This window comes from Phoenix dactylifera, chromosome 5 (assembly GCF_051530095.1).
Source record: "Phoenix dactylifera cultivar Ajwa chromosome 5, Ajwa_hap1_PhDact_Kaust_v1.1, whole genome shotgun sequence".
NCBI classification, from domain to species: domain Eukaryota; kingdom Viridiplantae; phylum Streptophyta; class Magnoliopsida; order Arecales; family Arecaceae; genus Phoenix; species Phoenix dactylifera.
In genome coordinates this window covers 20,123,500-20,149,143 of record NC_143194.1, presented here as the reverse complement: position 1 = coordinate 20,149,143, position 25,644 = coordinate 20,123,500, and the positions used below count along the sequence as shown (strand labels likewise).

At 37.6% G+C, this 25,644-nt stretch overlaps 2 protein-coding genes across 4 annotated transcripts; both read right to left on the bottom strand.

Moving 5' to 3' along the window:
- Window positions 1-726: 726 nt before the first annotated feature.
- Window positions 727-6,778, bottom strand: LOC103712392 (uncharacterized). Of its 3 annotated transcripts, none has more exons than XR_015987076.2 (2): window positions 5,973-6,778; window positions 727-862 (listed from the first exon to the last, which is right to left on the bottom strand). XR_015987076.2 is itself a non-coding variant. In XM_088721770.2 (1 exon), the coding sequence occupies exon 1, from the start codon at window positions 6,641-6,643 to the stop codon at window positions 6,023-6,025; it is 621 nt and encodes a 206-aa protein (XP_088577896.1). In that variant the 5' UTR covers window positions 6,644-6,778; the 3' UTR covers window positions 5,794-6,022. The 3 variants fall into 3 exon arrangements, 1 of the variants encoding a protein (XP_088577896.1); XR_015987075.2 differs by having other exon boundaries at window positions 790-921; XM_088721770.2 differs by lacking the exon at window positions 727-862 and having other exon boundaries at window positions 5,794-6,778.
- A 7,651-nt stretch (window positions 6,779-14,429) lies between these two features.
- On the bottom strand, window positions 14,430-16,525 carry LOC103712393 (homeobox-leucine zipper protein HOX21). Its single transcript, XM_008798906.6, has 3 exons — window positions 16,091-16,525; window positions 15,624-16,000; window positions 14,430-15,011 (listed from the first exon to the last, which is right to left on the bottom strand). Exons 1-3 carry the CDS (start codon window positions 16,239-16,241, stop codon window positions 14,670-14,672), a joined length of 870 nt encoding a protein of 289 aa, XP_008797128.1. The 5' UTR covers window positions 16,242-16,525; the 3' UTR covers window positions 14,430-14,669.
- Between the last annotated feature and the right edge of the window lie 9,119 nt (window positions 16,526-25,644).

Genomic DNA, 25,644 nt, shown 5'->3' with positions numbered 1-25,644 from the left:
GACTGCTAAAAGATCCCTCTTAAAGAAAAGAGCTAAGGCTTGTCAGTGTGCTCATGTAAAGCAAGAGCAACTACTGTACGAGAAGTGTTGAATATGTTAAGGGGTCGGTGCCCCTTTCACTAAAACTGAGTGCTGGGTCAGGATCACTCTGGCGAGTGCACCTCTGAGGGAACTGTTACTCATGGTCAGACCTTTGCAAGGGGCTCTTACCCATAGGGAGTGAAACTAAGATTTTCTTCAGCAAAGCTTCCTTGTCAAATATCCAATATCAGCACATACAGGAATAACAAAGAGAAAAACAATAGAAGAATGAGCATATGTAGAAAAGGAATCCTTTCTCCAAATGAAAGAAAAAAAGGATGTAACTAAAAACCTTATATATTCTTACAATGTTGAAATCATAAACTTATGTAGATCACAGATATGGTGTTGGAAAATGATCTAGAAATAAGCCTTCCATCACAGTTATGTAGATTATCAGTTCACTACTATGGTGCTTGTAAATGCTATACGTATTCTAGTCCTGTACAGTTAAAGTTCATTTTCTTAGGTATCCTAGCTTGGTATCAATGAATGAAGTCTTAGTTCTCCACCGCAGCGCGAACTATGTTCGATTAGAGGCGAATATGGAAGCAATAATGTTTTTTAATTAGGAGTGCTGTGCAAAGTAGCTACGCATGTGCTCTCTTTTGACTAAGAGATGGAAAGACCAACGGTATTCAAATAGGGGGACAAAAAACCATTTGTTCAGATGAGAGCACTATCTTTTACCATCTTTCAACAGAGATGCTTCAAAATACTCCTTGGAACCGGCAGCTTCTGATCCGATCCTCTCCGAATGCGAGAATTTGGTGTATGGTACCTGAGTTTGGCTCCCACTTTATGACATAGACCTATGTGGATGGATTCTGAAAAAACATACTGTACAAATCTCTGTTGAGATCATAAGTTGTCAACATATTCATGCTTCAGAAGCTGTTAATATTTGGGCTTCTTTGAAGTTGGTAACATTAATATTCATTCTGCTATCCTCATATTATCCTACTTGTTTCTTTCTGTATATCCATCTTTAAAAGTTCAAGTGTAGGGGGTACTTGACAATGACAAATAAATGTATTTTGAACATATAAAAAGGCATTACAATAGCATTGTAAGATAAACTAAGAAGTAGCTTTAAAAAAAAAATAGTAAGATATTCTGAGCAGTAACTTTGAAGAAAAAACTTCAAATCAACCACAATTAACTCCGTAGAATGCTTCTCTTTTGAAATATTCTGCAATTAATAAAGAAATTCCCCTTCTCACCTCATTTGTCATGCATGAATCTGCCTAATATATTTCAAATACATTTTCCCATTATAAATGGAATGACTTCATAGCTAAATAGTTATTCAAGATGTACAAAGGACTACATAAGTTAGCCAAGATATTAGGAAGACCAAAGAAGCAAGCTTCAGGAATTCTTTCATCCATCATTGTGAATCAGTTGAGCAATCATGATATTTCCTAAAGGGGTTTTACAAGCCCTGTAAACTTAATGAAATTGGAAACGTAAAGATGATCTAACATACTCTCAAAATGAAAACTATAAAATTAAGGTATTTTTCTCTTTCTTTACACACGTGCACAAAATATATTTTATGAGTAATACTCAGGATTTGAACCTCGGACCTCCTCTAAAGGCCATATATGCACGACTAGAATTTGCAATCCTTGAAGTTTCACCATGTTGAACATCAACCTTTATAAGCGTCTTAAAATTCTCAAACAGGTACAGTTTCGGTTCTACTTACCAACAACTGTAAAGGATTTTACCTGCTTCTTAACAATTATTTTGGAAGGCTATGATGAAGGACTGTCACTCAAATTCTACAATTTGCTAAACAAATCCATGCTCCTCTTAACCGAGCATCCTTTGGCTTTCGTTCACCATCTAAAATGTTTCGCAATCATATTATCCATTTTAGGTGCATCTAGTAGGCTTTACTTCATTAAATTTTGTTTTCCACAAAGCTTTGTGTGATTTTACAATCTAGATCCAGGAGAACAGAAAACTCTCATTGATGCTACTCTTCACTTTATGTTCAGCTTGCAGGCTGAGTTCTACTTATCTCCCTATCGGAATAGCATTTCTTGCAATGCCCCCCACATCTTCTACTCAGTTTGAACTCATTGAGTTTAGAGCCCTGCTCTTTTTATCAATTAACAACAGTGCCATATTTCATTAGTCCTACATAATCTTTTATTTAAATCATCATTGCCCAAAGTTGCAGAAAGAAACAATATGTTAAGAAAAATATGCGAAAGCTCAGCTAAAAGACACAGCACAATCAACTAAATGGCATCAAACTTTAATAGTCTGACAGAAACAGAAACAGAATGACACATGTTTCTTTTGTTTGAAACCTGAAACCACGTCTTGTAATTTGCATTAGATGCATGCAAATTTTCATTGACACCAAGCTTGCATCATCTTTCCTTGTGATCATGGTACGCCATACCAGCCTAAATCTGGTGGTACAGGGCATACTGTACTAGTTTGGTGCCGATACCCGATATGGATAGCATATCAACACTCGGTATGCCAAAAAAAAATTTCGTACCATATCGTACTGACATTGTGCTAATGTGGCACCGGTACAAAGTCCGGTACCGAGACGGCAAACTTTGCTTGTGACGATACCATTATAAGTTGAATGATTTATGCCAATATCACGTGAAAAATCTAAGGCCACAAACATTTGAGAATTAAGAGAAGTAGCCAGTTAAAATACTCCTCCACAGGTTCTGGACATCATCCTCTCTCTCGTGATTGATTGGACCAGAATGTCCGCAGAGAAGAAGAGGAAGACTTTCTTATTGGTTCTTCAATGCTTTGGAGACTATAACTGATTTGTCTAGTGGTAGTTTCCCATGTTGTTTTGTTTTCAGGCTTGCCTCGTGTTCCTGTTTTTGTAACTTCCACTTTCTGAACAAAAGCAGACGAACCAGTATAGGGCTTCCTAACTCCTCTTCTTTTCTCCTTAAAGAAAGAAAAGAATGACTAGCCATTCAGCAAATATTCTAACCATTCCATTATTTCTTTCTTAGTCTAAAGAAGTGCTGGTATGTATTTACAACTTCTTTAAAATACCAGGTACCGAATTATTTTCCATCCTCTTTGTGATTGAAAAGAGGATTATCATAGAGTATATCAGACAAGCATTTAATCTCCAACCAATCCAAACTCTTTTGTTTATATCCTTTTCATCTACATTTTCATTGCACGACCATCCATATAACTAAAGCATGCTAGATTACAACGCAATATCTCAGAAATAGCATCTGAAAAATTACAAACAGCACTAACATGATACAAGATATCTTTGCAATGACAAATCCTCAACTTCAAGAATATTATGACTTATTAATTATGTACTTTCCTCTGATCAATAAGGTCTAAACATTAGTTCAGAAGGAGGCTATGAATTTTCTATTTGAGCAGGTCCAAGACCAATAGCCATCCACAATAGATGAATGCAAGATAACAAGCACAGGCAATGAATTTAATCTTAAATTTACTGAGTAATAATGCTTACATAACATTTTAGTATGTTCAAGACTTCAGGACTTGCAATTTTTAGTTAATCAAATGTCACATGAAACCTGTTGCTCTTTTATGTGACTTTAATATTCCTTAAACATGCTCTTTTCCATCACACAGCAAAGAAAATTCATAATAATGTCATGTAGAAAATAATCAAAATGAACCAGGTGACAGCCACAATCCTAGGGAAGAAAGAAATGGTTACTCTATGTGCGATACCTCATGCTTCTTTCTAAACTGATTTTCTTGGCTGAAAGGAGGAAATAAACTTCTGCAGGAACGGATATCTATAGATATCAAGAAACAATTAAACACTAGAATATATTTTTTAATCCAATATATTTTGATACATAAGCACATAACATTACCACTAGACCCCAAAAGCTTAAGCAGTCAATGAAGGGGCTAAAAATGTATATCAGATGTTAATAGTTTGAGCTTAATTAACAGAATAAGTTACACAGAGTTTGTGACTTTCTTGGTGAAGCTTTCAGTAAGTTAAGCTTTGATCAGTTTGGAGGAATCCTGATGAAATTGAAGTCTAACGTCCCAAGACAAGAATGCCATACTTTTTCAACAAAGAGGATAGCATTGTACTAGGTAAGCATATTTTTTTCATCTGGAGAGTGATAACAAAATGAGGCACTCCACTTTTTTCATCATGGTGAACATCCCGTCAACATCACGATATGACAAAATACTTTCTCCTTCACTCTCCTGATAATACATTAGCTTCCCATCTTTACTTAATTTTCATGAACGCTGGGTCATTGTTTGTATGATGTTGATTCTTAGGGTTTGTTTATCATCTAAGAGAGAATGATCAGGGACAGCACTTTGGAATTGAATTGGCATAACCCATAAACGAGGGGGATTATTTGAGTAGTGGTGGAAGTAGGATTTGATCCTAGTGGCAGGAGATCAACTAAGCTCGAAATGGGATTTAGCAGAGTTACAGTTCTTTTCTATCTTATGCATTTCAATCACGCTAATTTAAAAGTAAAAGTTAATCTCATCAACAGCAACTTAGGGGCCCCTGCATACCCATCTTGAGGTCAAGTAGCTTCCTCCAAAGAGGTGGCTGCCATAACTCATCTTTATTAAATGGTTATACGAAAATGATAGGAGGAAGGAATGATAAGAAGTGGAAAGAAAAAAGAAGAGAAAGGAAAGTGTAATCCGTCATAGAGATTATTTGGTTAAACAAAATAAAATCCAAATTTTAATTTCCTTGGAGTCACCGTGTGTTAATGCCCCTTCAGTCATGTATCATCATCATTTGCCTTGCCATTCAAGGATACAGATATCTAATGATCCATTAATTCAAAAACAAAATCCTCATCCTCCCATGATATGGCCAATTCCTCTGGTATTTTTTCATATACTCTTCAAAATACGATTCCTCCCCAGCACCAAGCCAGCAAAATAAAGCAGAAAAAGAATCATCATCTTAGATCACATCCTCTCTTAAATTAAGAGAATTACATTTTATCATAGAAGAATGTGATCTATTTAAGATCAAAATGACTCTAGATCTTAACCCATAGACAATCTAGGAGAATTATAAATTTAACTACCAAATTCTTGGAGTCAAATCCAACTCAGAACAAAATGCAGAAGTCTAAGTAAATCTAACTAGTTGTGTTGGACATGGCTGCTTATTTGTGACAGAACATGCATTATGGTGTGAGATCTGTCACCTCGTATTGAACTCTCTTTTTTTTCTTTTTTAAATGCACTTGCACAATTGCATTAACTTTGCTTTTAAGTTAGGTTAGAATTTTATCGAGGCTTGAGAGAATGAGCAGTCTGTTTTAGTTAAGATTATTCTTGACATTGTGAGGCATGAAATTCTCCAACCAGCAAGCACTAAGCACTTTTTCTAGAATAGCATGAGAGTTTGGGATAGTATAGGTCCAGATGGTTGCATATATTTCAGACACCTGGCCAATGGACGAATCGTCATGAGTCACTATAGCTGTGTTTATCTTCTCTTACGCTTCTTCTTCTTCTAAATTCTTTATCCAACCAACAAACAGCATTCCATTAACTTGATTCTTTCTTTGATCCTTGATTCTTTCTTCGACTTGTAAACATGCATTCTTTATATCATCAGCAATCCCCACCCAACCATATCACTCAACGAAACTAAATGTTCAATACCGACTCTCTTCTTGGGGTTAAATAAATCATTCAATCTCAACCACCTTGGCACATAAAACATTTAATTACATTATAAAAAAAACTTTCCAATTAAATTCAGAAAAATTCTCCTGTCAACCCCCCTTCTATAATATTACAATTCAAACACAAAATGAACCACAAAACCTCTTTTCCCTTCATTAACAAGAAGATCAGAAGAGAAGTGACCGAAATTGATTGCATACCTGCTGGGAGAAGAAAACCCACATCCTCACTAAAGCTCCCAACTTGGAACTCAGAATCCCCTTGCTCCGCCACCACTCCTCTCCTCCGATCCCTTCGGCCCCTCAGCCATAGAAAGGCAGTAGTCGGCGATCTCCCGGAACTTGGGCACGCTCCTCAGGTCCACCTTGGTCCCATCCTTCAAGGTGATCACTATGTCACCCCACTCGCCGATGAACCTGGGGACGACCTTGACGTCCTGGATGGCGGCGTAGGCGAAGTCGCTGCGGTCCTGGCCGGTGAGGCCGGAGATGACGGTGACCCGCCGGTTGGTGAAGCGGTAGCGGAGGAAGAAGGCGCGGGAGACAGCGGCGAGGGTGAGGGGGAGCCAGAGGAGGGTGAAGCCGAGGAGGAGGTTGGCAACGAGGTCGCCATAGTGGGCACCGCCATCGAAGAAGATGCTCTCCTCCTCGCCGCCGCCGCCGGCGGTGGGGCGAGGAGATTTGGGGGAGAGGGTTCGGGAGGGGGGAGGGGAGGAGACGAAGAGTTTGGTTCCGGGTCGGAAGAAAGGTGGGGTTTTTGAGGGAAAGGCAGAGGAAGGGATTTGGAGGAGGGCTTTGGGGGCGGCGGAGGGCTGGGAAGACAGGAGGACCGCGGCGGCCGCGGAGGAGGAGGAGGAGGCGGCGGCGGCCATTGTTTTGGCGGGCTTATCCGTTGCGCGAACTTGGGTGGCTGGGAAATGAGGCCTTCTTTCTAATTGCTTCAAAAGCCGTGCACGAGCTCACGACTAAATGCAGCGCTTGGAAAGGTTGCTGCCCGATCGTATTGGACCTGGACTTGTACCGAGGTTCTTGGGTTGGGTTACATAAATATATCTCTGAATATTTTGAGATTTTGCGAAAAATTATGAAACTGAAGTAAAATTGACAATTCATATTTAATATTTGATAAATGGATTCATTATCATAAACAGAATTTAATCACAATGAGCATGGCTTAAGAATTTTGTTATATTATCCTGAAATCATGATGAAAGATATGGATACATGTGATATTTACAATGTTATATCAGCTTGTTAAGCCGGTCAATGCGCTACATTCTATGTGTTTCTTTTCTTAAAAAAAATAAAGCTCTAGCTTATAACTTGAAAAAAAGTTTGGATTTTCATATACTTGCTTTTTTCCCCCTCCTCGCCGATAAAATGTAGAGAAGGAGAATTGTTATATGTTGAGCCTCAAAAAGCTTTGCTCAAAATTATGCTGGCTGATTGATATTTCTAGTTTCATGTAAATTTTAAGGTACACTGTATCTAGGAAATAAAGAACATTCTCTTTAGAAAGAAAATTGTGAACAAGAATCATGAAAAAGAAATGGTTAGATGTTAGATTTTGAAGAAGTATAGTTTTTATTTTTCTTCCTCTTATAGTTATATACGGTCAGAGAGTTGTAGCTATCCTTAGTTATAAAGTTTTTTTTTTAATTCCTTTTTTGTTCCCTTTCTCAATTTTGGGCGAACTTGATGAAATCAAATCAATTAGAAGCTAACTGCCTCTGAAAACAACTCCCACATAATTCTTGTAAACAGTTTTTTATTGTACAGATGGTGAAAGAGTAATGTCAAATTTCTATTTAAAATGTTGATAAAAAGTATATTCATCTAGCGGATTCGGTAGCATGACACATTCTTTTGTCCTAGCGGGCCGAACAATGCAACTTAATTGGATTGTGTTTAATTGAAGGCAAACTCTAACCCAAGCTAATCTCCATATCTCCTAATCCTATCCCAATCTAAAGCAATCCCAAGCTAAGATTTCTCTAATTCAACCCCATTTAACATAAATTTGGGTTGAGTCAGCTTGCAAGTCACATTAATCAAGTAGTTTGAGTTAACTAAGAAATTTTAGACAAGATTTGAAATATTATTTTTGGATTAATATCTGTGGACTGAGACCTCAATTGTTCATCAATTTCAATAACATATTTACATGTAATTTAACAAATAATCTATATAAAACATAAATATAAATGGAAGCATAAATATAATTTATTTATTTATTTATATATAAGGTCGGGTCAGGTTGAGTCGGGTTGGGTTAGGTTAGATTTAAGTTGGAATGAAGGTCAACCCTATCCCAATCTATTCTAAGGTTAGGTTGGAAATTTTGACCCCAAGCCCAATCCAAATTTATGAAACCTCAGTCAGATCCTATTGGACATGTGGGTTATGAGAGGTTTGGATAGAAATATATATTTCATTCATTGCAATCAAAAGAATGATATACTAGTCCACAAACTAGTTGGTGAAAATTGGAGCAAGAATGGAGGAACCATAATAATGAAAATTTTGAAGTAATCCACTAGCTTAGGGAGCCTTCTTTGTGTTCCCTTCATATTTTCTACACCTCCAAGCTCTTCCCTTCTACCTCTCTACAAGAAAAAAAAGAAAAAAAACATGCACACCCACACGTGCAATGACACTTAAGTGAGGATCATGTTAGCATCGGCCTCTAGGTATAAATTGTACTTGACTAATTTGTTGGTAAAACTATATAGATCGGGTCATGTCTTAACATGGACCTCCAAAAAGATCGATAGCAAGTTAGGATCTCATTTGGGGATCATCTCATCTAATCTTCATGCTTGATTTGATTTTGCTAAGGCATTTACTTGTTACTCATACGACTAATAATATTGGGTCACACACGGCGCATTAGGTGAATAACAACTGCCAATTCACTGGACCTATGCAAAAACTTTCGAACTTCTAAGTGAGATCTTCTGCAATTGGTTGGATCTGGCAAAACATCCAAACTCTTTGATCCTTCAATTAGAATCTTATGCTGCATGCAGCACACTTATTAACGCAGCACTATGCTTACTTGGCTAAATCAGTACAATAGATTCAATAATCTTCATGTGGGCATATATATATAGACACATTTGTATGCCTTAATAGACCTTTTTATTAGATGGGTCGAAAAATCCACTCCCAAACCTGACTATTTTATTTAACAGGTAATCTAATCCAATTTGCAATGGGTTGAAACAAGTTAAATGAGTTAAACGGTTAAGCATTGCCACCTAAGTAGTACTATATGTCGTCTCTCATAAGTGCACTACACATGCCTAAAGCTAATGTATATTACCCTAAATGGCCTGACATGTAAAGAGGCAAGGAATATGGAGAGAATTTTTAAACAGTAGACACTAGGACACAGTTGGCAACACATGGCGCTCACTATAAGCATCTCATTATCATATCTACCATCCAAGAACTTCGAGATATTTAATTTGTACGTATCATGGATTATAATGTATAATACCCATTCATACATCATAAACTCCCTTGCAAATATTATGAAATTGTTAATCTTATTGGGTGCTGACTTTAAGCGGACATTCATGTGATCCTATGCTCCATTACTTTAAACAATGAAGTAGACCCCTCAATTGGTCCACCTATCATTTGTTCTTCAGATCCTTGCTGATTTTTTTAATGATAGAATCAAAATCATGCAGGATAATTCTCTTACTTTAATCCAACACAATCTAATTATTAAATGATAACCAGGCCACAAAGTCTCTATGCCACAAGTCTTACAGTACCTAACTGTCAGCATATTACTACAACCAAAGAGAGCTATTTCTCTCTCCTGGAGCTTAGAAAATGAGAATTTTTCCAAGATAAATGTGCTTAAAGCCTCCATCCTAGGTCTCACATCATTGAAATTCTGAGCCTGAGCCTGGCGTAGATATCTTATCTTAAAATAAATTATTTGTTCTCTCTGGCATTGGATCTGTCAATAGAGAGTTGACTTAAAAAAAGGTCAGGATTGGAACCAACCAGTATAAGAACCATGGAGGCCTAGTATGTGGAATGTGTTTCAGATTCAATCATGTTCCAGACCTGAACCGATCCACTTGCGTCCTGGGAAACTGGAATTCTTCATACTCAGCTCATACAGTCCACATAGACTTGAAATATGATGATTTATGAGCGCATTACAAGCTTAAGAGTAGAACAAGAAACATAATTAGATAGGTTTCTTTTTGATACTTATGAATCAATGCTATAGCCCAATACTTGAACAGTTGCATTGAAGGATTTCCGATTGTAGCTTGGGAGGTATTTCTCCAGTGTTTTGACATGGAGGTAATTGTTCTGGCATTTCTATGAAGTGAATGATGGTATCCCCCACAGCTTTTCTAAGAGATGTTATGTGATTTGCTCTTATCCCCTCCAAATCTAATCTCTATGGAGTATATAAATAATAATTCAGACATTCATTTTTGGTGAGAAACTTGCAGATATCTTAATATATAGTAACCAGGTTGTGTTGACTTAACTATGGATGAGATTAGTTCCTCAACACACACACACACACACATTAAAAGCTATCAATGAGAACTGACATATGATACTTGGATCTTAGACTTTCCTAGTGATCCCTGCCCGTGTGCTACAAATTGTAGAGGAACATTGGCAGCTTCCTTGAGCTTGCAAATGAGACCAAATTAGCACTCAAAGGAGGATCACCATGTAGCTGTTTCAACAATGGACAGTGCAACAAGGACAAAGAAGCAGCCAATCATCCCTCAGACATCCAGTATATGAATTTTGTCAGATAATTGTTGTGGCAAGCTTCTTGCCCATGCAAGGACACTTGGTCATTATTCTCCCACATAGAGCAAATGCTCCTTGCCAAGCTCTGAACCAATGGACCGATATCGCCGGCACTTGCCTACCATGAGATCTCAACAATGCTCACACAGTCTTTTTTCTGAATCACTGTAAACCTTATCTTGGATACCGGAGTCAGTCCCCCACAACTTTCTTCTGTTCTGCAGTGCTGAAGAAGATGAAAAATAGATCCCAAGAGGACATGAACTTTTTAGTACAAAATTGTAATCATTATTTTGTGGCATCTTTGTTTGCACATGCTCTTTGAAGAATCTCACAGTAGCCCTTGTTGAATTCTATTGTATTCCACAACACAATAACCTTCCATCTATGACTCAAGGATATATGAGGATTGCTTGCCTAATTGCACACTATCTTTTAACTGAATGCTTTCTTTCCTTCCTTGTATTCTTCCCTTCTTCTTATTCACTGAGAAAGAAATTAAATTCTCAAATTCTTAAATAAATTCCAAATTGCTCTAAGCTTGTACATAAAAAAGAGGTTGAAGGTGAGCTTATATAGGTGATAGCTTATTTTTGATAGGCAAGCTAAGACAGATCCCATGATTTTGCAACGTTGTAGAACCGAGATGGTTCAATAATTTTACCAACCGCCCTTAAAATCTCCTACTGATTAAATTCAAGCAAACGTTTTCTACCAATTGCCAAGCAAGCCTATTATTTTTTGAGAATATTTAGTTTTCTTCCTGAGATTAGCTAAGCAAGCGTATGGTTGATCTTGGTTCTTGCATATCTTCATGCATTCATGTCACATATATATCGGCTGAGGCACAAAATCCTTTAGCAGGTCACATCATATCACTAGGTTTACAAAACTATATATATAGTCGGTCTAATAAACTATTTAACAGACTCTGATATTGGTGTAATAAAATGATGTGGCAATTGCGTTTAGAATGCTATTCTCATTGGGATATTCCTCTTAATATTATTTTTTTGGTAATTAATTAGCCGTCAAGGTTGGAAGCAAAGGCCCCGAGGCCTACTACATGTACAAGGTCTTGCAATCACTAGGCACTAAGGTCCATCGCAGGTTATCCATGAAAGACCCCGTTGTGCTTGTGTTTCTTGTTCCTCCACTGGGTTCCACCTTGAAACATAATATATATATATATATATATATATATATACATAATATATATATACATAATATATATATATATATATATATATATATATATATATATATATATACATAATATATATATATATATATATATATATATATATATATATATACATAATATATATATATATATATATATATATATATATATATATATATATACATAATATATATATACATAATATATATATATATATATATATATACATAATATATATATATATATATATATATATATATATATATATATAGATTTTTGTGTGCTATATATACATGGGGTACATGGTTGATAAAGGGCAAATTGTACCCTATACCTCGTGCATCAATAACGCCGTGCACCACGCTGATCAGCTTGTCTCCTTCCTATAGGCCAATCATCGAGATGAGCATATAATGAATGGAGCCCACTGAAAGAGGGCATATATATTGTACCCTATACTTTTTTGCATCAACATCACCATGCACCGTGCTAATCAACTTGTCTCCTCCCTATAGGCCAATCATCGAGATGAGCATATGATGAATGGAGCCCACTGAAAGGATGGCAAATTGTATCCTATGCCTCATGCATCAACATCGCTCTGCATCAGGCTAATCAGTTTGTCTCCTCCCTATAGGCCAATTATCGAGATGAGCATATGATGAACGAAGCCCACTGGAAGGAGACGAAGTAATTGGCATGGTGCACACGGTATAGAGTATAATTTCTCTTAATAAAGGGCTTTATATCCCTAGATATCCCCCCCCCCCCCCCCTGCAAAAAAAATAAATAAAAATAATCTGGGTACGCTAAGGGGCACATTAAGAGTGCAAGCTAAATCCGCTAGCTTTTTGAGGAAACATTACTGTGTTAACTCATTACAACTCATAGATTAGATATACAAGAAATTTTTTTCACCATTACGGAGAGAAATGGTACAATTACACACGCACAAAAGTGTAGGGAGTCCCAATTCTCGTAAGTGCACCGGATGATGGTGAGATAAATCACAGGTGTACATGGAAACAAGATGCCGTGTGGGCTCTCTCTTTCTGTAATTCCACAAGTGCAACGTCCTCGTCTGAGCTTAGGAACGATAAGCGACAGCGTTATGTGTGCTTGTGAGTGCTATGACCCACTCACCCTGATTCCCTGATGAAGGCCACAGAGGCTTTCTTTTGTGAGCTGTAATCTCAACTTCTCTCCCAGCTCGTAGACTTGGCATACCTAAGAATCTACTCACAAATTTTGATGACTACTGCTGCTACTGCCACTATGAAATTAATATAACATCTTTTATGTTATATAAACTCTATTTTACGATGTTTCCAAGGTTAGGGGTGTGCCATGTTACTTCTATAATTTTGGCCCTTTTATGCTAATTTGTCTTGCCTCACATATATATATAATAGCCCTTCAATATGTTAAGAGAGGAATCAATATAGGTGATTGGGTTCAAATTTTTTAGAACGAGTACGGTTCTACATATGTACTAAGACTTTCTGTAAGATAACACAGCAGTCCTATGTAGCAATTGGGACATGGGAGGAGTTTGAGAGTCAACTGGAGCCTCAGATACCGTATAGCCAACTACCAAGTTTTTGAGACCTAATGTTCTAACTGGGGAATAGAGTTGTGCAGTAAATCTTTTGGCTTTTTTGTTCTCTTGAAATTGGAGACAAGAACAAAAAATTCACCAGAGTTCCCAGAGTGTTTTGAGCATCAAATAATTAATCAATTAAGCATGAAATGATGCTATTAATAGTTTCTGAAATTCTTAATTTATCAAAAAATTTCAGACATTGATTTCATTACTTACTATGACATATTCATGAATAATTGCAGAACTTTTCAATAGATTCGTGACCATGGTAAAAGATTAGACTGTACCTGTGGAGGGTGGACTTTATGGTTTTCCCTACTTATTGCAGGCTTTATAGTGGTTTCAGGGTGGATTCCATGCTTTTACCCATGACAAAGGGGCTGTGAGATAGTGGGCGACAGTGGGTCACATGTCTCTCTTAAGAGCAGGACCTTTTTTTTCCTTATGAGTCCAAAGAAAGGGAGGTACGGGTGGAGGATTCCTTGCCTTGTCAGTAAGGACATTACTACCAAAACCAAAGACAGACCCCTTTTCAAACACCTTGTTTCTTGCCCCATGTTCTTTCCCTGCCCTACCTACATGCACTCCTCCCTTTTCCCCTTCTTTCTTTTGTACTCTTCCTCGTTTCCATATTCTCTTTCCCCCTCCGGCAAGTAGCTAACCTTACTCTAGCCTTTGAGTTTTACAAGTGGTTGGTGCATGGAACCTCTAAAGCCATCACTTCAATCCACACTTAACTCGTTAAAAGAACGTTGCAGCCAAGATGATGTAAGTTATCCACGAAGTTTATAAGAAAAGGAAACCTATAAATATTGGTCCATGTCGTAGTTCAGATCAAAATCAAGTAGATCGGTCACTTGCATATTCTCTCTCGCTATCTCTTGACCAAGTTGGCATGCTTTAAAGCTTTTGAGCCTTTTGGGGTGGCTGTGATCTGAGCTTTCTTCAGAAAACCTGGACGGATTCATATTCTTGGCTTTCTGAGAATTAAAGGGCGACAGACGTATAAATATGTGGGAGAGACGCCCTATACTTCATGCCCATGCAGAGCCACTTAGCATCAACAAGATCCATGTAAACTTGGTTTTGATGTCATAAGATTATTTCACATCTTTAGCGATACGGAGGAAAAGGTGCCGTGACTTGAAAAACCTACAAGTAAACAAAGACTTTTTATTCCTCTACTAAATCCCGCTTGTTCATACACCATTTGTTTGGATTCAAAGCCCGCGATCGAGTCTAAGTAGAGCGTGGAGGGCGGTCGAATGGGCTGCGCTCAATGCGTTACCAATGAAATCAATCAAATGGATCAGTGGAAGCTGTGGTGATCCGACCAGGGCCAGAATGAAGATTGGTCTTCCATGCTGCACAACAAGTTGCTAAGGCTTCCATCAGGGACGCCTTGTTCGATCTTAGGGTATTGGAGCTCTGGTCTGGAAGAGCTTTGGAGCAGCTGATCTATGTCTGCTGGCCTAATTGATGGGAAGAGGGGTATGCTTTGGTGAGGATTTAGGGGGCTCTCGATGGCCGATGTTCTTGAGATATCCAAGTTGATCTCTGAGCTGTTCTCGCTTCTATTGCTGCAAGAACCTTCAGTTTCCTTATTGAGGTTGATGAGTTCTGACGTTTCCCTGCCCTTGAGAACCAAGATCTGCAAATTTTACATGGTTCAGTTCGAATACAAGAGATATGTTTGAATGAGCTAATCAATAAGGTGATGAATTGTGCTATGAGATTCTTGTGATAACTACTTGAAGCGAAACAATGCCTTGAGAAACTTCATCAACATGGAAATTAAATAGATAGGAAAAATAGTGCATGATGTGCAACTTAATTTCATTGAGCACCAATTTAGAGCCCAAAAGACGTGTCTTTTATTATTATTATACATGTAAAGAAGAAGCAATGAAAAAAGAAAACCCAAAAAGGTGAAGACTTTGTGCTCCATCCCATCATCATCTTATTTCTGAAAACCATGATATAGTCAATCATTAGATCGAAGAATACATGGCCAATCTATAGGGCATCTTTCTCGAAAGGCTCGAAGACATCTAATAATCCTAAGGATTTGAAACAGATCTTTCTCATAAGACTCAAATCAAAAGGATTTGACAGCTCCATGCAACCAATGATATTAAAAAAGAAAACTGCTTGTATTCCACCAAATTTAACAAGGAAATACTTGTTTTGAGCCATCAATGCAGCAATAGAGAGAAGAACTTTCAATCAAATGTTTCAGGGAGATGGCCGAATTCCAATTTACCTCAGCTTGGAGTTTCTTGTTCTGGGCTTGTAGAGCATCATTCTCTGACCTGATGGCCTCGAACTGCCTCTTGAGCACATCATAGTCTTTCTCCAATTGCTTGGTCTTCCACCTGGCCCTCCTGTTCTGGAACCATATGGCCACCTGCCTTGGCTGAAGACCAAGGGCTCTGGCCAGCTGCATTTTCCTCTCAGGCTCCAGCTTGTTCCCCAGCTCAAAGTTCTTCTCCAAGGTCCTCACCTGCTCCGAGTTGAGCCTCCTCTTCTTCTCCCCTGCTTGCGAGCAGTCATCGGATAAGTCGTCTTCAGCATTCATCTCCTCGCAGGTCTCAATCCCTGAGTAGGGCATGGATCTCTTCCCCAGCATCGGACCCACACCTGCACCACCAAAATCAAAGCAACACCAATGGAGTCAGCTCCAGTTCAAGAGCTCCAAAAATGGGTGCCATGTTTATTCCTCCACCTCACCTCTGAAGTCTTGGAGGTTGGTGCATGGGGTGGTAGGGAGGATGGAGTTGAAAGAGGTGGGGGGTAGGTGCTCCTCTTCATGGGGTGTTTGCATCTGAAGCATGAAGTTAGGAGGAAAGAAGGAAGAGGAAGCCATCCCGTTGCAGGCCATCTTCTTCAAAGACGCATGGGTCACAAGCCCAAGGACATAATGGAAGAGGAAGGAGGCGGGGTCTTTTGAGAAGGATGGGAGGGGCTGAAGGTGGAGAGGGATTTGAGAGGGAGTGAAGATGGAAATATATCATAGGATATTGGGAAAAAAAAAGAGATAAAAATTCATCCTACTAAAAGGGGTCCCCAGTTGAAATGGAATGAAGAAAGTGAAGTAAATGGTAATACTAGGAGGTTTTTTTTCAACTTTTTTTTTTCTTGTAGGAAATGAAAATTTTTCCTTTCTCATTTTATTTCTTTCCTCTTCTACAGCAAATATATATGTGTCTGGTTCTTTGGAGCGTAGGAGAGGAAGGCAGTTGTGAGTTGATTCCTTCCTGAGTCCCCATTCCACTTTCATTATTTTTGAGTAGCAGGTTTTGTTCGTAGAAACGGTGGGCGAGCTGCTTTCTTTGTTTTTTAGTTGAGACTACATAGGTGAAAGACAGCCATTTAATTAGGCTTATAAACTGATATAATCAAGTGCCACTTATCCATATTTATACGATTCCGACCAAATTGGACATCAATCAAGCAAGAATCTTGTTACTTCATCGAACAATAGCATTCATAAAAAACTTTGAGGATCTGCAACTATTTCTATCTAACATAGACGATAACAACAACTGCCAGACTTCAGTTTATTAGCAACGCTGTATATTGCATGCAAATCATACTACGTTATTCCACATCTGGATCTAAAAAACAGTTGTTGGCGGAGCAATTCCCAAGGTTTATTCTTCTTGGGAACATACAGATGGTTATTTATTCTTAATCCATGCTTTAAAGTAGTCTGGTGAATTGTATTAGTTAATTTGCTACGCAGGTTAAACCCCGATTCTTCTAAGATGAGTGGGGTTGAGATACTTCCATTTGATGGTTTGTTCTTTTCCTTGCAATGGGATGGGCAGATGGGAAAAAAAAAAAAAGAAGATCCGTGCACTCCAATTTTTATTGGCAGAGGTTGGACATTTCCGTTTCCATGGGGCTATATTTTATGGATTGGTGTGACTACGGGAAAATAAAACTGGGCAATGAGATTCCTGATTAGTGAAAGGCTGGCTCTAGATAAATAAATATATATTAGTTAAGGTGGTGGCCTTTAGAGATAGAAAGAGGGGGCAGGAATCTAGGGATGGGTCCTCTGGGCTGCAGGGTTTTGCTACCTAACCCACGTACAGATATCGTGCGTCTGGCTTCTCTCTCTCTATTCCAAACATCACCCTCTCACACAATACGGGGCAAGCATTGGAGAAAAAACCCTAACCCTAAAGCAGACTTGGATTCTCCCCTTTTTTTTTCCTTCTTCTTTTCTTCTTTTGCCCCACTGACTTTGTGCCTCCATCTCGATCCCAATGCCACCTCCCAGCTCGCTATCTGCCACCCATAAACGTCCTTCGTCGTGTCCTCTCTCTCTCTCTCTCTCTCTCTCTCTCTGAGTTCTAACTTATATATATATAATATATATATATATATATATATATATATATATGTATTTTAGAATATCTCATATAGCATGTTAAGCAGTTCCCAAGAAACTTATCTCTCCCTCGCTCTCGCTCTCTGAGTTCTAATTAACTTATATATCTTTTTTTTAGAATATCTCATATAGCATGTTAAACAGTTCCCAAGAAGCTTCATGAATTAATTTTTATTTTTACTAAGCCGTTTAAATGCCAAGAACGTCAAAGGTGGCAACGAAGTACCATCGTTTTTTTAATTTTTGGAAACTACCGTTGCATGCTTGGCACGTGCGACTAATGATCCGCTTCAGTTTAATTGTCTTCATAATTGTTATTGTCTTCAGTTTAATTGTCTTCATAATTGTCTTTGAGCAAGAGAGGGGGCACGAATAATTTGTAGTTTTGCTTTGGAAATCTCAGAAGAGATGCCAACAATTCAATTCGAAGTTACTTGGACCAAGCACTTTGGAAGCGCGCCTCACAAGGTTAGAACATGGATCCAATTGGCCGTTGGCTAAGGAGGTATGTGGATGGTAGCACAATCTTTCCATAAATATGAAATAAAACCAAAGGAGAGGAAGCTTGATCGCGTATCACATGTTCAATGGTATAAGTGATCATCTTATTTGGCTCTTCAACAAGCTAGTAAACTTTGTAGTAAGGAACCTAACCCCAAAAAAAAGCAATAATTAATTTTTCCATGTAAAAGAAGAAAACACCCCACCACTAGTACCTCTCCATACACCATCGTCACAACTCAGGACCTCATCCAAAAAGGTTAGCCAGAAAGTATTTTTTGAATTTTTTAGTTATGTATAAGCATCTAAGATCTCTCCAGCGAATAACTGATGCGGGACTGAATACACACACTCACATGGGTTCTCATATACTCTTCCCGTTTAAGTCCTGACACCCTTGCCAGACTAAGAGTCTATATCCATTCAAACCTAATCACAAACACCACGATTAGTCCATGGTTAGCCTCAATGAGCTCATGCTGCAATGTCTCCTAGTACACATAGGCCATGGACCGAGTCTGCTTTGATACCCTTTGTAACAACCTAAGATCTCACCTAAAATGGCTAGCCGAAAGATATTATTTGGATTTTTTGATTCTATATAAGTACGTAAGATCTACTCAACGAATAATCGATGCGAGACTAAACACGCTCACATAAGTTCTCATATGCTTGCTTGATTTGAACCCTATGAAAGCATTTACTAATGCTCATTAATTTATTGCTTGTGTCGCATCCTTTCCTTTGCTTATGTTGCTATTAATCTTCATTGGATCTCAAACTAGTTTAATTAACATTTTTTATCCATTTAAAATAATAAATAATTTATTTGCCTTGCTGCTCCAGCCAAAATGGCCTATCAGTACCGTAAAAAACCATTTGAAGGTGTGTGAACTTTCTTTCTTTCTTTGTTTATTTCTTTTTGTAGTAGGTTTGTGAACTTTCATGCGCAAAAGTAATTCAATTAAATTTCTTTCCACTTTGACAACATTATATTATCATTCTTTGAATAATAAATTATTTTAATAAATTTTCGTTTCTAATAGATATTGTCATTCTTTGATTTTTCTTTTTTTGATCCTTGAAATATTCAACAATTGTAAAGTGTAGCTAACTCTCTTGATAGATGCAAGAGTTTTGTTGTCTCTCCATTATTACTTTTATATGCATGATTAAATGCCAAAGGCTTGTCGTTTTGATGAATTATATAGATCTTCATCATAGAATCCAATTTCAATCCAAGGTGATATGTCCGCATCATAGGATTCGATTTGGGTCCAATGCCTTTTCATCATCTCATTTATTTTTTCTCGATCATAATTACATGGTCGCGTGCAGCCATTTCTCGCAACATGAGCCAAATTCTTGGCAAAAAACACTTTTGAAATTGTGCTGACATAAAGTATTTTTTCTAATATATTATATGAGCATGTGAGATATGTATGATCAATTATAAAGCATTTTATTAAGAATATTTCTATGATAGAAGGAGAAGCAACTTAGCACAAGTCCTTTGAAAAAATAAAAAGACTCACATGTCGTTGGCCTATTTTTTTAATTCTCAAAGCACATGTATCGATCCTTTGTTGGGAATCCAATCATCTATAACAGTTCCCTCATATCAAATATGAGAAATTGTTTTTTCTTTTAATGCTGAATTAAGTCAATTTAGTGCAACCCCAAGTTTCTCCAAACTTGGGCTCAAGCATTGCTTGTCACTTCTCTACCTTTTCCCTTCTTCTTGCCATATCCCTTTTATGCTCATGGACATGCTTGAACTCTTCAGCTAGGCTTTACCATGACCAAATCCAATTTATATAAAACTATTCAAAAAAAAAAATCAAAAAATCCATAAAATTTAGAAATAAATGACAATGATGACTGTCATTTTTTATTATGTTGGAAGAAAAAAATTAAATACCAGAGAATTGATTAGGAGGAAACTCGATAAGAATCTTAGCAGGTGTGCACTATGCAACCAAACAGCAGAGACAGTAGACCATCTTTTTTTTTGTTGCCACTTCTCCTCCATTTGGAAGGCTATTTACTCGGCCCCAAGGGCGCTCCATTTTTTATCCTTTTTTGGTTTTCTATATCTTGATATCAGAAACACTTCAGGTCTCCTTAGCCAATCTCCATTATGCGACCAGATGCTTCTTTCTAAATTCGGAAGGGTTTGGACGAAAATTAACGGTATCCCTGAAGAATTTTATGAATGCTGATTTATAAGATATATGCCCTTTTTTTTCTTATGATTTATTTTATCTATCAGATTATAATACAACTTTCAAGGATTTTTTATTTTTTGCTCTTTTGTAATTTTTTTTCTTTAGTCTTCAATAAAAACCGGGTGGCTATCTCTGCCTCTCTTTTATTAAACACACACACACACACAATATAGGGCTCAGAAAAGTTTGGTGTCTGATGGCCAATAGTGATCAAATATGTGCCCAACTTTGATTGGAGAGCGAAGGTCAGATTGTGATTAGAATGGTCTGGTGTTGCAGTTAATCCTCATAGCTATCATTGTACTCTGCTTGAGTCATAAATAACGCAATACGGCATACTTGGAGATTCATATTTGACAGATGATTGTTTCCACATGGGTCTGTCAAACAATTTGCATCATATTCTGGACAATTTCAAAGAGTGATGTCCATCTCATCCATCTCCAGTGAAAATAGTGTTTACCTGCTCTAATTAGGACGTTGCATTATAGCAGGCAACCCATATTGAACCCTAACTTGGATTGTCAAAAAGCTCCAAGCTTTCCACCTTTTCGGACTAGTGGTTATAGCCAAGCACTTTGTGACATCTTTTATCATAATGACTCAAAAAAATTCGTCCCTTTACATTAGAATGCAAAGAATAAACTATGGTGCCCCATTCAATTGCTTGCTTGAATTCGGATTAGCCAGGGCCACGACCGGAAAGATACGGCTCGAAGAAGATGTCTCGTTGATCATGCCATCGTCGCCATCATTGCCTTCTTTCTTGTTACCGATCATGTGAAACTAGCCATGTCCCACAATTTTCCTAATGGTCGGATGGTGGCCCTCACTCTAGTTGGCATTATACAAGCCATCACATGGCTTTGTTAGTTGGAGATCTCAAGCAATTTTCCATTGGAATGCAGTGGATTCATATGGTTGCAGGCTTCTTGCAAATATATATAATAAGCTGCCGAAGCTTCTTTCTTTCACATCAACAGTAATGTGGATTCCATCAGCCCACACAAGGTTTAGCTACAATTTCTTTATTGGGCTGCTGTATATAATAAGTTCATTTGTGTTGATCGATGGCTGTGACATGCTTCTGCAACCAATATGGCTAAGAGGAACTAGTGAAGAAAAATTCTATTAGGATGAGCATATTCAGCAAGACTCTTTTGGATGCTATAACTGGCTCGAGTGTTTGATGACTAGTTTTGAGTTGATTAGAGCAAACCTTGGCCAGCCTGAAATTTTGATTGATGTATATATTTTTTAATTTTCTTGCATATGACTCCTTCAGTTATAAATAAATTGTATAAAGAGGATTTTTTGGATTTTTTTGCATATAACCCATTTCATTGTAGATCACCTGTACAAAAAAAAAAAAAAAAAAAAAAAAAAATCTCGTTACCAAATTTATAGATCAAGATTTTTTTTGGTGTCTAAGAAATTAGGATCCCAAATTAGCTTTCGGATTTATTGTGCTTCTTGTTGTTATTCATTGCTATTTTTTTTGTCTCTTTTCTAAAAAAATTTTACACCCCATTATCTTTGGGTTATAATAGTAGAGCAATGTGACCAAGTTTAATGCAAAGTTTGCTTGTATGGAAACTTATGTGCACTTTTTGTGCACATAAAATCTCCCCGACTGGACGACAAAGCCGAAGTTCAACGAGAAGCTTCAATGGAGCAATTTTGGTAATTCCGTTCGAAATTTTGGTCAAGCTTCAATTTTTGGTAATGTGAGACCGGCCCGGTCTGCCCGATAAGCAGGTCTAATCACTACTCTCGAGTTAGAATGGATCTCAGTAATGGGCTCTATAAAATTATGTATGGTTAGACATTTTTCAGCCCAACAGATTCAACAAGAGCCTGCTATTTTGTCAGCCCATAATGAGGCCCGTTTGGTGTAAATGATCTCTTATAGTTGGGCACCTTTGGACAATGAATTTTAGATCCAAATTTCAGTGGCTTGACTGGCTTCTTTATATTTTCACCACTTTCTTCTATGTGTCCATCTTTTTCTGCCATTCTTTATTCCTTCTGGTGAGGTATCCGTACATAGTTTAGCAAGTGTATAGATGCTACACTTGATCTTAACATTAGCAACTATATAGGTTTGTACAAATGTTATATTATCAAATTGCCGGACCTTTATGAAGAGCCAAATATTGTTTGGTAGACCCCATTGGTTCTTTTTTCCCCCTCCTGTAAAGATTTTTTGATCTGCCATCTGAATTTTCCTTAAGCACATTTTTTTGATCTGTCTACATATGGTATCCCCCCTCCTAAGCATCCTAATTATAAAACTCTATGCTTCATTGAGAAGTAGTTTGAATGGCTTGGCAAAGACATCAAAATTTCAAAGAAATTGCTACCTTTTTCTTTCTTAGGTAAAAAAAAAGATGGGGGAAAATAAAGGCGAACATTGGTCTCAAGCATTTGAATTCTAATTACTCCTAAACATAGGGGTGACTTGCCATCGGGCAAACGGGTGCAAGGAAGACACAATAATTTGATATTTTGTTTTAAAGCATTTGTATTTGCTCGAAGATTTGTTGGTTATGTACCTTTTGCCAACATGATCCAGTTCTAACCACACCCTACTTATGTGATAATGCATTTTGGTTTTTTTAATGGGAAAGGAGAGTCGATCAACTTATTAGAGGGAAGAAGAGAATAAAGTACAGGTGAGGGATCAACAAAACAAAAAAAGTTATTATTGTAGCAAAAAGGAGAGATAGTAAACCACCTTCTCACAACTTATAGAGTTCTTACAAATTAACAGATATTCCAGTATCTGACCAATGTAAGGGTGGACAATGTTGATCTTTTCCCATCTAATCTAATCCCATCTAGAGTTAATCTTCGCTGGCACCGGTTTGCTCCTCTATGATTTCAATATTCTTTTTCTATTTTATAATTTATAGGAACAACCAGAAGAACGTACAAGTTGATTATAGGGATTGGACCTTGGCTTACGGCTCAAATGGAGAGGAATGAATAACCATAAGGTTATGTTACTACTCATAGAGCTCATTCTAGTAGGCAGAGGAGATCTTTTAGAAAAGAGGATGTATTCGGAGTTTTGGTATTTTTGCTTATGATTGACTTAGAGGAATAAAGTTCATACATCCTTGGTTAGAGATTCATCTCCTATCGGCATCCAAGACTAGAAGCCCAAAAAAGCTAGGATCAGGATCAAGAACCATGATGGACATTCACTAGAGACCGCATGGAAAGTAGGCTGGTTGTCGACCAGTAATTTCTACTTGTGATATATGACCACAGCCATTTTGTGAACGGGCAAGAAATAGAGGACGGTTGTTTTGGAAGGATGGTTATGGAGGACAAATCCACACTACTATCCAACCTTTCTTTTTCTCTCTTTCTATTTTATGAAAAAGACTACCGGACCTTAATGGTCATGATCTCCTCGACGCACGAGTTTGTTTTAATTGCAAGCCATAAGAAAACCTTGACCTTCTTCGCACCGATGCTCGGATGAAAACAAGTCTTGCAGTCACCATCATTATTTGGGCTATTCTAAAGCTTCATTCATTTAAACTTGGGAACAACTTTAAATTTTTGATCATATCGCCCAATACCAACACAGTAGAAGAGATGGAGAAAAGAAAGAACGGAAGAAAGAAACAGAGAGAGAAGGAGAAGAGAGAGAGGGACAGGGAAAGATGGTGGCGGAGGCCGGCATACTGTGCAGAGGGCTGCGAAAAAGGGGCTCCATCTCTTATCCTCCGTTTCGTTCAAAACAGAGGCCTCCTTCGCCGGCTCTCTGCATGGCTTGCTGGCATCCACGGCCCTCTCTCATCCTTCCTCTCCCTCCCTCCCTGCTCATTCTCTATTTGCCTCTTTTTTCTTCTCCTTCATTCTCTCCGTTAGATGCTTTTTGTTTCAGTTGTCGGAACCGCTTCGGTCCACCACCGGTATGATTTGGTATTCACGGAACCTCCAGGTTTGGGACAGTTCCGCCAACCATGCTTGGTACTTTAATATATATATATATATATATATATATATATATATATATATATATATATATATAAATTTTTAATCTCATTTTACATATTGAAATCCCCGTGAACAAGGATCTATAATTGAGGAGAAAGGAGAAATATAAACAAAAGGCTGTGACTCGTCGGCTCCACTATCACGACCAACGCATGATGGATGTTGTTGATGAAACACTCGACCTATCACGATGGTGGGTTCCTACATTTGTTGGCCATTTCATTATAATATCAAAAGCAGCTCCTATTGTTTACCTTATCTATATATGCTAAAGGTAAGCAGACAAGAGCATAGTTTTATAGCTACGTAAAATGCTTTAGATTCTAGGATTTGGACCTTGTTATCCGACATGTTTATGAGGAATTTGTTTTTTTTTCTTTTCAATTGCTTCCATACTTCTGATCTTCTTGTTGTAACCCAGTTGGAGAAATAGGAGTATTTATGTGACTTTAGGCTTGACCTTGTGTCCGTATACTAGTCACTAGAGGCTTCTTACAAAAGAAAAAAAAAAAGGAGAGCAAAACTGTGAGGCTTCATCCATGAACTTCTTTCATTGATTAGAAAGAATGTCCCATATGTTTGAGTTTGAATCTACTAGTCCAAGTCTTGGTTCTAGGTTAAGTTTATCACTCCAAGCATTCTAGGTTAGGTTGACTCCAAAGAGTTTTGCACTCTTTACTTTCTCGTGATTTGGCAGAATGTACTCACTTTAGAGCTATATAATTTGCCATTTTTACCACCAAACAAAAAAAAAAAAGTTTTGCACTTGCTTGACAAGTATATTTGGCACGGCTTCGATCATTGATGCACAGAAATTATACTTGGCATGGTGAATGTTGATGTTGCGGCATGAGTAACTCTAAAAAGTCAATTAATTGTAAAAGATAATTGTTACAAACAGAGTTGTCCTACTGTAAATTCAGCTGCAGGGAGGCCTATCAACTAGGTAGGTGGCTTCCAACCCTAATTGTAGTAATTTGATACTAACCTTGTTTCATGAAGGTTGCTTATAAGAGTTGACTAGCATTGTAACATTATTCGAGCATCATAAAATCTAAATGAAAACATATGAATATTCAATAACTTAGATTTTTAATAAAACAAAAAAGGGATGAGCACTTCTTTATTTTTTGATGAAAAGT